The 14,246-nt window shown below is 43.4% G+C and overlaps 1 protein-coding gene and 2 non-coding genes across 3 annotated transcripts; 1 reads left to right on the top strand and 2 right to left on the bottom strand.

Moving 5' to 3' along the window:
• The first annotated feature begins 822 nt into the window (after positions 1–822).
• On the top strand, positions 823–13,951 carry prox3 (prospero homeobox 3). Its single transcript, XM_005468073.4, is given in 7 exon segments — positions 823–1,183; positions 5,145–6,657; positions 6,659–7,016; positions 7,122–7,229; positions 9,205–9,317; positions 9,890–9,995; positions 11,610–13,951. Coding segments are annotated over 7 exon segments (2,490 nt in total). The 5' UTR covers positions 823–1,065; the 3' UTR covers positions 11,784–13,951.
• On the bottom strand, positions 8,274–8,347 carry trnai-aau (transfer RNA isoleucine (anticodon AAU)). The gene has a single exon. It is a non-coding gene; the product is annotated as a tRNA-Ile (tRNA).
• Positions 8,568–8,641, bottom strand: trnai-aau (transfer RNA isoleucine (anticodon AAU)). The gene has a single exon. It is a non-coding gene; the product is annotated as a tRNA-Ile (tRNA).
• Positions 13,952–14,246: the final 295 nt, after the last annotated feature.

Genomic DNA, 14,246 nt, shown 5'->3' with positions numbered 1-14,246 from the left:
TTCTCGGGATACGTGGAAAAAAAAAATTAAAAATTAACACACAAAAATTGCAGACTGAAAGCGGCCCCTGGTCTCACGGGGAGAGCCTGTGAACAGTTTAGTGGTGGGTTTGGGTGGGTGACATTCCCAGCAACAGGTTACTAAGTGCTGCTGAAGTTAAAGCAAAATGTTGCACTGCTATCAGAGTGTCTGTTGATTAAAGCAGGCAAGCTGAAGCAGAGCAAGGACATCTGTAAAAAAGGACCATTGTGGTCCACTGAACATGGGTACCTTTGCACCGTTGCTTCCAAATATTATACCTATGCATTTTAAAGGCATCCTATAAATCCACATTTACTCTGTTAAATTCACATAATTTGTGTAAAATCAGATTAAAGCTGCCACATGTTAAAAATGAATACATTTAGACAGAGAGTCTTTAGATACTCTGCTGTGTTTGTCTTTATGCCCAGGGGTGCTGGATCTCACAGACAGATTCCTGTGGTCAGATAAAACTGTTAATGACTGACAGTCGGCGGTAAATAAAACCTATGCAGTGCAGAGAATGTGCTGTTGGAGGTCTGTGGCATCACTACTCTAACACAAACTGAAAAAATGCTTCTCGGTTTTTGGTCAGAGTAATTTCCCCTTAACATGTTTATGGGCTCGTCTGTGGATAAGTAGCCTTCTGTCATAAACTGCTGCGTGAATTATATAAAAGCCAATTAATTTCAAATGAATCGGCGATTTAATACAGCACAGTGCGTGCATGTGTGTGTGTTTGTGTGTATACTGGGGGTCTTGCCAACATGGGAGGGACCGGACTGTCAAGTGGACAGCTCTCGAGCCCGCTCGCCCGCCCACCGCGCGCCACTCCACACCGGGTGCAGCGCGTGAGGTTGATGCCAGCCAGAGATAGATGGATTGGCGAGGGAGGAAAAACCTGCACAGTGACACAACTAGAGTAAAGAGGAGGCGTTTGACGAGTGAGGGAAAACTGAGAGAGTTACGGAACAAATCCAGAGAAGAGGGAAGCGGGAAAAAGCAGGAATCCTCCTGCTAACTGGTTCCTGTCTGCCCGCACCGATGTCCAAGGCCCGTCCGGTGACAGCAGGAGACAACCAACCGAGACAGAGCGCACAGAAACGGCCGCTGGTGGTGGAAGGCTTCGGGGAACCGCTGGAGCTCTTCTCTGTGACTGAGAGTAAGTTCATTTTAAACTTCAAACCTCTGCCTTACATATTTGACATTTTACGGCGTTTAAAAAGCTACGAAGGTCAGCGTCTGCTCGAGCTGCTCGCCTCTCTCTCGCTCTGTTTATATTTTCTTTCATACTGCGACATTAGTCCACCGCTGCCAATTAGTCACAGGACGCACAACGGGCGCGCGCGCACCCGCACAAACTGACCGCTCGTGCGTCAGAATGGCCAAAGCAGATTCGCGTGCCACAACCGGCAGATGTTGCCACGCGGAGGCTTTAAACACTCTATTAATTATTCAAAGTGATATAATTACGCCACAAATAGATAGATAGAATGTAACCTATGTGAAGGGGGAAACGAAATGGCCCCGAAAAATGACTGACCCAAATAATTTATAACATAAAAAAAAGTCCTTAGCTTATATTTTTGATTTTGTATGCTATAAATCCATAGTTACATTTATCCAGCCTTTAAGCTCTGCTTAAAAATACGCTAATTAAAAAGACATTTCATTCGACAAGTATGATTGCAACCCAGCACTAAGAACATTTTAGTAACCAATGTGTTATTATTTTCGAATGTTAGAAAATGAACTTTTTGAATGTAATTTTGCAATATAACATACTGACATGGATCATATAATACCAGTGCGTTATCTGTGCTTTGTTTCATGTGTGTTTTCGCTCTTGTCAGTTTACCCAGTGACAGCTCCGGCAGTCCAAGAGCACCATTCTTAAGCCTAATCTAGTGGTTAATGGCTTTCATAGTCATTGCTCATATTTTGTGCAGCTTGCACTGGCTTTGAAAAGCTAATCTGTCCCTGTTATAAGCCCATTGGTTGGCTTGCCATCTGGGCTGTATTATAGTAGAGAGGAGAGGGCATTTGAATAATTGATATTTAGCTATTTATAGGAGGATTATTCTCTTCATGTTTCACCAGCGATTTGCTATCTATCTATCTATCTATCTATCTATCTATCTATCTATTTTGTCTACCTATTGTTTTTTGTGATGTGTGTGTTTGCGTTTGTGCATCCTTGTGTGTGTGTGTGTTCATATTTTCTGTATTTTCCTGTACCTCTGTCAGTCCTTACATCTGTCCTGTCCTTACATCTGTTCAGTGAGCTGTAGTGTATCCATCTGAAGTGGATTAGCGGTGTTATCAAAGCTAAGTAGGACTACTGTTCATGCACACATAGACACACAGACACACACACACACTTGCATATGCACACACACTACATACATGCTGCTCTCACTCTATTTCACTCCACAAGGACCATTGACCATTGTTAGCCCTCTCTCAAGCCTCTTTTGCTTTTGTGCAAAAGTGCGTGTGTGTGTGTCTGTGTGTTCATGTGTGTGTTTGACGGTAAACACTCTGATCAAACAGTGCTTAACAAGCTGCCTGAACTGATAACAGAGAGAGGAGGAAGAGAGGATGAGAGAGGAATGGAGAGGAAGGAAAAGGGGTATCGGGGCAGAAATGAGGTTACACAGTGATATAAAATAGGAACTGGGATGTGTGTTTTTGATCTTGATTAAACAGTGAGATGTACTGCCGTTTATAAGCCTGGCATTCACTGCTCTCTGCTTTACAACCTTTTCCAGGAATTGTAGGGAAGCCGTATAGCATTAGCCTAGGAGTGTAATAAGCACCTAAATTTTCCACCATAAAATGTTTTGTATTTTTTTTTTCCAAACTTCTGTTATTGTGCGTGATCCACATCTATGTGCATTTATCTTCCTCACTTTTCTCGCATATATTTTTCTTTGATACTTTCACTGTCTAAGACAACACACGTTCAAGCACAACAGGAAGGACAGCCTGAAGAGAGGAGGGCGATATGTGACAAAGATCATGAGCCAGATGTTAACCCTTCCATTAGGTCTTAGTTGGTGCCACAGGATGTCGCTTCCTTCACTGATGTAAATATCAACCCAGCTGAATAACTGTTGAATCTGATCTTTTCTGTGCTTTCTAGCTAAATTGACTCTCTTTAACACTGCCACAGTGAACGTTTAGTTTTTGCTATTAAAGTGAAAATGATTGTGACCTGTTTTGCTGTCCAGGTAATGTTCCAGCCATATCGTTGTGATGGGCACTCATTCATTGTCAACCAAGTGTAGTCACAGATAAACAGAAATATTTTCCTTAGTGCTATCTAGCAGATATTTATGCAACCAAAACTGCCTCTGAGATGTTTGCCCTTACTGCAGTGCGCTAGAATTGAATGGAACTAAAAATGACATTGGAAAAAAATTAAAAGCAACCAGAGCAGATAATCCACATAAAAAAGCCCTACAAACCATTTTAGTAAGACCTGTTTCTTCTTTATACAGTAAAATTTTGGTGACAGGGTCCCCAGTAAGGACGGGCGAGAAAGGTGTGTTTTTATACACGGTTTTATTCACACACTTTTTTATACTCAATCTTTGGCTCTCTCTGTTAACAGTTTCGTGTTTTCTCGTCTCCGGCCCCACATTTACTGTCAGAGGAGAGGTTAATTAGACATGCCCAACAGGTTTGCTGCTCTCTTCATCAGGCACTACTCCCCCAAACACACTGCTTCAACTCTCCCTCTTGTGACTGAGCCCAGAAACTACACCCCACCAGCAGCACAGTTGTGCTCAAAAACAATCATGCTGTATATCTATACTGTTATCGACTGGGTAATGTGTTAGAAGTGAATGATGCCATGTTTGACGTAAGTGAAAATGATCAACCTACGGAGGCCTGAATTCATTTGTATGGCCCCCATGTGCTTGTATGCATGCCTGAGAATGTCAGGGCATGCTCCTAGTAAGAAAACGGATGGTGTCCTGGGGGATCTCCTACTAGATCTGCACCAGGGCATCACTGAGCTCCTGGACAGTTGGATTTAGGTCAGGTGAGTGTGGGAGCCAGTTAGTGCTTTCCATTTCTTCAATCTTCAGGAACTGCCTGCATATTTTTCTGACATGAGGCTGTGTATTGTCGTGTACCAGGAGAAAGCAGGACCGCCTGCACCAGTTTACGGTCTGAGAGTGGATCCAGGGATTTATCCCCATACCTAATGGCAGTCAGGGTGCTGTTGCCTAGACTGCAGAGGTCTTTGCATCCCTCCATTGATATGCCTCTCCAGAGCATCACTGACCCACCACCAAACTCGTCATGCTGAATGATGTTACAGGCAGCATAATGTTCCCCACGGCTTTTCAGACCCTTTCACATCTATTACCTACACTCAGGGTGAATCTGCTCTCATCTGTGAAAAGCACAGGGCGTCCTGCTAATTCTGGTATTCTATAGGAAATGACGATTGAGCTCCAAGCTGCCAGGCAGCGAGCACAGGGCCCACTACAGGATGTCAGACCCTCAGGTCACCCTCATGATGTCTGTTTCTGATTGTGTGGTCAGAGAGCTTCACACCAGTGGCCTGCTGGAGGTCATTTTGTAGTTCTTGCAGTACTCATAGTCCTCATCTTTGTCCTCCTTGCACAAAGGAGCAGATACCGGTCCTGCAGATGGGTTAAAGACCTTCTAGGGCCCTGTCCAGCTCTTCTAGAGTAACTGCCTGTCTCCTGGAATTTCCTAAATACTCTTGATATGGTGCTGGGAGACACAGCAAATCTCCTGGCAATGGGAGGTATTGATACGCCATTCTGGAGGAGTTGGACTGCCCGTGCAACCTCTGTAGGGTTTAGGTATCACCTCATGCTACCAGCAGTCACACTGACACTAGCCAAATGCAAAACTAGTGGAAAAACAATCAGAAAAGATAAGAAGGGAAACATGTCAGTGACTTCCACCTGTAAAACCATTCCTGTTTTGGTGCTTATCTTATTATTTCCACTATAATCAATATCATTATCCAACAAGGTTGACTGATGTAATGCTATACTCTGATTAAAAACTGTTTCGTTTTGGCAGCAATAATAATCCTTATTGTGTCTCTTTGTGTCCCTTCTGCCTCTCTACAGCCATGGATTCACCCACAGATCTTTTTGATGATTCTGCTCCCCAGATACGTACATTTGCTCCAACTCTCAACTCCACAGATCTTGCTGGAATCCATCCTCAGGCTAATGCTGGCCGCCTTACTCCTGCCTTTAGACCCCCCGGCTTTCCATTGATCCACCATCTCCTCCAGCCAGGTGGAGGCCCCAGGAGGATCGGAGGGCTGCTGAACACAAGCCTGAGCACACACAGACACCTGGAGGACAGAAATGTGGAGGAAGATGAAGGAGAGAGGGATGGACACGTGGAGCAAAGAATGGAAGGGGGAGATGAGGGGGCAATAGAGGGAAAGGACGACTTGCTCGGGGTTAAGAAGAGGCACAATGACGCAGCCCTCGCAGCCGAATGGAATCAAGACATCCTGAAAGTGAAGAGGATGAAGCTGGAGAGCCGACAGAGGGATGGAGAGGCAGATGAGGGAGGCAAACAAGGAGGGAGGGAAGGGAGGAGAAGGGAAAGGGAAGAGCTGAAAGAACAGCTGGAGGAGGCAAGGGAGAGACTGCAGGCTTTGCAGGAGAAAGTGTGGAGAGCTTTTGGGGAAAAGCACATGGCCGAGGACGAGAAGAAAAGGAAGCGCAGAAACGGAAGCAGCGGTGGAGTTGATGGAAGAGAAGAGGATGTAGGGCTAATAGAGGAGGAGGACATGACAGAAGGGATGTACGATGAGGAAGACATTGATGGCGGAGAGATGGAAAAGGAATCATTTTCCCTGCTTTCCGAGTCCCCTTTCGACAGCTTCCACAAACGGAAAGAGGAGCTGCAAAAAGACCGAGAAAGAAGGATGGAGAGAGGAAGAGGAGGAGGAGGGTTGCACTTGGAGGGTGTGATGGAAGGATCAGGGTTGTGGCTGGACTGCGGAGGTTTGGTCAGAGGAGACTGGGATGGCGGGATAGATGACGAGAGTGAGGAGGGAGGGCAGAAGTTTGCCGCGGCGCTGAAGCTGGAGTTGGGCAGCGCTGTGGCCCGGGTCATCGACCGAGTTCTCCGCCTTTACACCGAGATGACCGATTACGCTCCTTCCTCTCCTCCCGCTGCCATCTCTTTTCTCCCATCTGATCCGGGAAGTGACGGAGGGAAGGAGAAGGCAGTGTGGATGGGGCTGTTAACGAGAGGAAGAAGAGAAGAAACAATGAGCGATAAGGAGGACAAAACAAGAGGGCAGGACGGAGAAAGAGAGAAGCAGCTCCACAAGATGAGCAACGGGAGCGCCCTGCCCCCCCGACCACCCCGTCGGACTGAACCGTCCGATCTAGCGATGCCACTGACTCTTCAAAGGTCACCTGACACGCGAAAGGCCTACCCACTCCTCGGCCCACCTCTCCCCACTCACCTCAATCCCTCTCACCCAAACCTCTCCCTGCACCACCCTTCCTTGCCTCGTCCTCCTCCCCTTTCTCACCCTCCCCTCTTGCCTCCAGCCTCTCAGCCCAAGGATCCCTCCTCCTCCTCTTTCCACCCGTCTTCAACCTCCTCCTCTTCTTCCTCCTCTTCTTTCCCTGCGCCTCCCCTCCTCCCCCGCCTCCGCCCCTCCTCTCCCTCTCCCCTTGCTCCACTACTCAATGCAGCAGCTTTTCTCCCGCTCACTCCACCACCCTCAGCTCCCCCACCTCCCGTCATCCCGCAAAGACTACCTGAACTCTGACCCTTTCTTGGAGTTCTCTTCCCACCCGTCGTCTCACCCCTCCTTCCCCCCGCTCCCCTTGCTCGGCCACCTGGACCCGTCACTTGCACGCCACGCGCACGGGGGGAGAGAGAGGGAGCGAGTGATGAGGGGAGACGGGGGCATGCGAGGAGGAGGGATGGATGGAGGAGAGCTCTACCTGACTGCTGGGGGGATATCCTTTTGTCAGTGTGCTTGAAAGAATGAGGATGAGAGCTTTGTGTGTGTGTGTGTGTGTGTGTGTTTAAACATGTATCTCCTTAACTCACCTCATATGTACACCCAGGAGGGCTTGTCACCCTGCCATCTGAAGAAAGCCAAGCTCATGTTCTTCTACACTCGCTATCCCAGCTCCAACACGCTCAAGACGTATTTCCCTGATGTCAAGGTGTGTGTACACCAGCTCAGGCCTGGAACGACAATTTCACTTCAAAGTGGTTATTTTTTAACACACCTCAAAGTCACACGGCAGTATATCAGCCACTGCGTTTTACATGAAATTTGTTACGTTTGGACACACCTGCTCACTTAAGATTTTTTTCACTGACAATTTTCCACATTGTTAGAACAATATGGAAGACGTCACAACTATGCAATGCCAGTTAGGCTAGTTTGGCTGCTGTAGTATTGGATACCACACGTGGGGTTTTCAGATTACGCTGTTAGCAATTCATTCATAATTGAAGACAGCACTTAACGAGCGTTTGGTTTGCACTTCGTAGCTACATTGTTTGTTTTTAACAAGACAATGAGGCACATTTTCAGGATCTTGATTTGAAATGATGCAGCGCTGCTTCAGATAACATGAATCCCCCAAAAGTATGCAAATGCTGCTGCGTTGAAGAATCTTTATTTTATTAAAATCTTTCATTACTACATAAAATCAGTTGTGTTATAGTTGTGATGTCTTTTAGGAGTTTGTCAGAATGTAAAAAGAAGGAAATGAGTAGTCCTTGAGTGAGTTTTGAGACATACTGTAGCCTAAACAAATACAGTTTGAACAATCTTCTAAAGAAAATTAAAGTGACTGTAAGACTGTAACTATTGTAAGGCCATCACTTAAATCACCTAATTAACCAGTGATATACTGGGGAAAACCAGGACATTTGTGCATTCCAAGTATTCAGATATAATACAATCTTCAGTGATAATAGAGAGGCTGTTATCAGCAAAAAAAGGAAGTTAAAAAACTGCTCACTGCTGATGGTCTAACATGTAAATAGTGCTTGAATCTTGTAGCCAATGTACCCATATTACTGTGTGATTTGATTTATTATCACAGTTTTCTTTTATTAACTCTCTACTAACAGATACAGCAAAGTCCATATAACATTTACTCTGAAATAATATCAAAGTGCTAGCATGTGTCAGGATACAGTGTCTTATACATATTTTACATATGTAGTGGTTGGTGCGTCACAAAATTCAGATCTGGCCCGTACGGGGATCGAACCCGCGACCTTGGCGTTATTAGCACCACGTTCTAACCAACTGAGCTAACCGGCCATGTCGCGGCAGGTGTTAGTGGACCAAGTCCAGAGTTGCTCAGCCCACGAGTTATTTTTGGAAATTTGGTGGATAAATAGTTAGAAAAAGCTGACGTCACAGTTGGACATGTCGGGTGTTAAAACTCGAGGTGCTTTTCATTTCATTTTAATAAGATTTTCTTCTGCAAATAAAGCGAAAAGTGACTGCTTGAAGGTGCTCAACTGCTTGAAAACATATATGGCCCGTACGGGGATCGAACCCGCGACCTTGGCGTTATTAGCACCACGCTCTAACCAACTGAGCTAACCGGCCACGCGCAGACGCCGAAACTGTCAAATATTGCCGACTGCATCCCAGATATTATTGCTTGCATATTTCAATCAGGTTTCCAACATACTGGAAATTAGATTGCAGTTACCCCATTTACTGAAATAATGATAATATTAACTAGCTTACTGGTTACAACTACTTCTCCAAGAAAGTGCCTATCTCTGAATATGACTAACAAGTGAAATGTTTCAATGAATAAAACAAATGCTATTTTTTAGTATCTCTTAATAAGGTGGTATTATCTAATATAATCTGCAAGCTTACAGTGATTTAGAAGCATAAATAGTGTGGAGTTGCAGAGATTATTTCTCATCTTGGAGTCTGTGTCAACAGAAAACATTAGATTAGGTCATATTCATTAATGACCACTAAGGGGGGAAAAGGGGGGGATACAGTGTCTTTTGAATGTAATTTGACATAACAAACAAAGTTCAATTAAGTTAGCTCAAGTCAGGTTAATTTAGCATATCATTTTAAGTGTTTAAAAAAGCACTCTTCTCTTGCTCCTCACCTGCTCACTTCCTGTCCTGTCATCCATGGTCTAGTTTAATCGCTGTGTGACCTCCCAGATGATTAAATGGTTCAGTAACTTCAGAGAGTTCTTCTACATCCAGATGGAGCGCTTTGCACGCCAGGCTGTCCGCGAGGCTCTCACCCGGTTGGTTTGGGTTGGCACTGGTTCATGTCAAACTCATTTTATTTGCAATACTTTCATTGTTTCAGTGGGCCTTATGAGCATGAACATGTTGTCCCTGTTAGATGAGCTGAAGTAAAGTCTGATTTATACATCAGAAATCATATATAACTTTTTTAGAAATAGAGAATCACACATCACATGATTGACTTTGGAACCGCATGAAGCATCATGGTTTCCTCCATGACAGATATTCAGTTCTGCTATAATCAAACAAACCACTGCAGCTGAGAAATAGTTGTCTGCATTTTTTATATCGCTTTTAAGAGATCGGAAAGGCTTATTGATAAAAATGTAGATTTTTTTATAACCAGCTCTTGCCTGTGTGTGCTCAGGTGTTTAGACACTGTGGCCATGTTGATGTGAACTCATGATGGTAGCGAGTAAAACAAATAGCAATGGGCATAAAACATGACTGCAAAAAAGTCAAAAACAAACTGAAGCTGAATATCAGTTATGTAAATTATACATGGTTCTCTTCTCTGGTTTTTTATTGTGAGCGTATTTAAATGAGTTCGTTTGTCTCTGTAACACAGGGATGGTGCGCCTCGCATTAGCCGAGAGAGTCAGCTGCGAGTGGGACGTGATACGGAGCTTTACCGCATACTGAACATGCACTACAATAAAAGCAACATCTACCAGGTGAGGAGACGCTCTAGTTACAGCTTTCAGCCTACCGGTTGTACGACTGGACTCAGTCCTTGTGTGGGGATGTGAATACTGCTCAGCCCTAAGTACAGCGCTAATGGATTATGGATCTTTATGCAGTGCTCCTGTGTTTAAAAGAAAATACCTATCAAGTTAAAGTGCTGTCTACAGTGTCACGGTCTTGGGTCATGTATTGAAGGATAACTTGCACTCTGTTTTTGATATCTTTTATAGATTGTCACCTGGAGTGCTTTTCAAGGTTCACATACATGCCTAACGCAAGCCATTGCTGATTTTCTTAAGCTCAGTGGTCCTTTGAGTTGAGATCATGTGATCTGAGCTGTTTGACCTTCTTGAGCAAACAGTTCTTAAAAACATTTAATGCGTGTACTGAGCCGTTCTTATTGAAAATCAAATAAAAGTCCCATTAAGTGCAAACCAGGTGAGGATGGCTGTAGGATATTGGAGGACTCAAGCTGTTTTGTTCTTCAGAGGTCAGTAAACTGCCAGATATGGCTGCTGCTCTGAATGAAGTCCTGATCCGATATTAATTGGTAAGCTCCGAGCAGCCGATAAGTCTAATGAGGAAATAAAACTCAATAAATCATGTATAACATAAAGATGAAGATATGCACTAAAAAGATGCTACACCGCTGAAATGAAAAGCACTGGAGCTTGGGGTTGTTATTTCATGTAATGTGCTATTACCTTTAGTGAGCAGAGAAAGAATTTTACTTGTATGAGGTCGTGCATGAAAAAGAAAAAGAAAATGAAGCACTGTTATATCTCACTGACCCGCTGAAGGACACACACTATCATAAAACAATCATCGCACATTAGTTTTGACTGAATTTGTTCACAGTGTCAAATTCTACAGATGATGATTAATTTTATCACCCAAGGTGATCTGTTATTTGTCAGACGTCATTGGATTTAAAAAGGTATTGAGAACGCTAAAACTACTATGGCTACAATGTATCCCGGGAAACGTTCAGGCAGCGCTGAAAATCACCTCTGTGATCGTAAAAACAAAGTCACAAGGTTGCTCGAGTTTGAAAAGTCACTCTCACCTACACAAATTTTTGTGAGTTTATTATTTGATTGAGCCTCAGCTCGGCTTAAAGTTATGTGCGGTTCAGCTGTGAATAGATCGTGTTCGCGTCTAACGTGTTTTCCGTCATAGCGGCGAAAGAATAGGTCCATTTATAAACAATAATCAATGAGAAGTCTCTACATGCTGTGATAAAGCTGTCCGCTTTGACAGACGCGTTCAGACCAACAGGAGAATCAGAGACAATCAAAGTCAACCAAAGTGAGTGAAAACACCTGAGAGTGCATTGAATGCACATTATAATAACAGGCATTGTAATGTTCTTCCTGTGAAGGCTATAAAACTATTCACTGCTCAACAACGCTTATGAGATTTTCAGAAAGTACAGAGACAATCAAAACCTCAAATTCACTTAAATCCCTTTGTTCCTATAGATAAGGTAGATAGATATGTGACTGACAGATTCAGATGCTAAACTAAAGTGAAAATGGATTTTTCTCTTCCAGAAGACTTCCTCATAAACATTTCCTCCTTGACATTCATATTTTTGTGCGCAGGTTCCAGAGAGGTTCATCGAGGTGTCTGAAGTGGCTCTGAGAGAGTTTTACTCAGCCATTTGGACGGGGAGAGACAGCGACCCCTGCTGGAAGAAAGGAATATACAAAATTATCTGTAAACTTGACAGTCCTCTACCAGATGCATTCAGACTGCCAGGTTGTCCAGTTGGCTAATGATTGCACAGCTTTTATCTGGTCCATGTGCACAAATGCATGCTCAAACATAATTTGACTAAAACAAGGCATTACATGCATTAAATCATTCAGAAACTGGTACATTTCAGGCAGCGCAAACTGATATGTAACCATCCAAAAGATCATTTAGAACTATTACAGCATTTCGACTGACTTGCAGAGGAACACATACACTTTCTCATACTGACAGGCAGGTTTGGAGGCTCAACAGCAAACCCTCAGCCTTCAGTCTTGTGACCGCACTTATCAAGGAACGTGACCATACCATTGAATTAAAATGGACAGAGCAGGAATTCCTTCTCCAAACATTCTTCAGCAGCCAGTTGCTTGAATGAAATCTAAAGCTATTATTAAAAGCACACTCTCACAGTAGTTTTGTGAAATAGACACAAAATACAATTTTTGGACTTCACGTTCATGGAAACAAATAGACTCTTTTTTTTTTAGTGTGGACATTGACGCAAAAGTCAATCACATAGCAAAGCTTTCAGTTTCCAAGAACACCAACGTACATGTTAAGACGCTTCAGGTCTGTTGGTGGCATAAGCTTCAGTTTCATCGAAGAGGGTTAGGGTTCAAATTCAGCACTGCTTTCCCTGCTCATTTTTCAGTTGCTGTTTCATTAGCTGGGACCACATCCTCATTTTAGGTTTGACACCATTTCTGGTAGATAATGGAACATGGCTTGAGGATGAATTGAGGCTGTGGTTTGGAGGAGGCCTCAGAGGGGACTGACAGTGACCCGTGGGCCGGGCAAATCCCGCTGTACTAATGAGGTGAAGAAAACAGCTTGTAGTTGCAATGGGGGGGGGGGGGTCACATATAGACAGAGAACTGGAGGTGTGGTTACGCTCAGATAAATTATCTCCAGTTGGTTTGGTTTAAGGGCCAGAACCACTTTCTAGGATGCTCATAAAAAAATTACAACCTTTACATCCGTCCTTACAAACACAATGATTGTAACGAGGGAAAATTTCACAAAGTGCGACGACACATGACTGGAAATCCCACAGAGTTGAAATCGACTGTTTTATTAGAAACGTCACAGAAAAATGCACAGCTGCTGTGGTGGCTATGGTGCGTTACCACGAGATAGCTATCGTTTTGAGATGCGTTGTCCGAATCTGAGCACGAATGCTGTTCTGTACATCCAAAAGTCCGTGCTTCAAATTCGCTCTGACACACAGTCCGCAGTCTGAGCGCGCATCACCTTTTTAGATTAGGTAACCGGCTCCTCTGGCTTCATCACCAATGAGCAGTGTTCCTACTCGGAAAATCACTGCTAAACATTTTAAATATAAAGCAGTAATATTGCTGTGCGATGATTAACAATCTCGCACAAACAGTACTTAACAATCACACTCAAACATTTCAGGGCTGCCCTCCCTCAGGGGGCGTTCATCATGAAATGACCTTTTAACGCTGCCTTGTGTGTGGGCTTCTCCATCAGGATTTTATCTTTTATTTTTATTTTCTCTCCAACAACATCATACCGTCACGTTTCATCCGAAGTTCAAAAGATTAAGATTTTCAAAATGAAGTTGATCTTGTTTCACGGCACGATCTGGTTGGTGGGTTTTGGGTTTTTTTTTTTGCTGCTTGTGTATGCCTCTCATCTCTCTGGTCAGTATTAAATTATTATCAAGCTTTTGTACATGCAGTCAAATCAAGACAGCTGTTCTTTCAAGAGGGACATTATATTGAATTTAAAACAGTATAATTAATGTTTTGTTCTTTCCTTGATGTGCTCTTATTGCTGATATATTTACGTATGTTTTTGAATTCTTTTTAAAGTGTTGCTAATCTAAATAGTTCACTTGCACAATAAGTATATATAATTATATACAGTATATATCAACATTTGTTTTCCAAAAGGGGGAAACTTTCACTCTCTCCGCTCTATATCATGACTTTTATCTCGAGGAAAGATGGGTTTCTCTTCAAGAAAATGTCGACCGACAGCCTCGACCTATCCGTGACGTGTTATCAAGTGCATGTTTCCTACATTTTCGTTTTGCATTGTAATCTTTTATGTCCCTCTATTTTATATTGTACATAGTGTATTCTTTACTGTAGATCTGTGCCTCGTTCAGACTTTGGTGAATTTCGATGTTTAAACTTATCATGAATTAAAGAGATACAAGGCTTGTGTGATGATTTTTGGATACACGCATAGACAAACGGAAGCTTTCTAGTGTTTGGGTCCTGGGGTCCAACATTTGTGCCAGGATGCATTAAGGCTTCAATCTAAAAACACCTTCACATGCTCACTGACACTAATACTTTATGATGGCTCTGCCCACCACTTAGTCTAGCCTCCTGAGACAGCAGCACACACACACAAACTCACACTGGCATGTCTCCTTTTTTTCCAACAATGAGTCCAGTCACCTAGTTAAGTGAAGTTACATTCTCAACATAGTAGTATTATTTTGGTCTTTG

This window comes from Oreochromis niloticus, linkage group LG3 (genome assembly GCF_001858045.2).
Source record: "Oreochromis niloticus isolate F11D_XX linkage group LG3, O_niloticus_UMD_NMBU, whole genome shotgun sequence".
Classification (NCBI taxonomy): Eukaryota; Metazoa; Chordata; class Actinopteri; order Cichliformes; family Cichlidae; genus Oreochromis; species Oreochromis niloticus.
The sequence above is the reverse complement of the archived record's forward strand: the minus strand, read 5'-3'. Positions and strand labels throughout refer to the sequence as shown.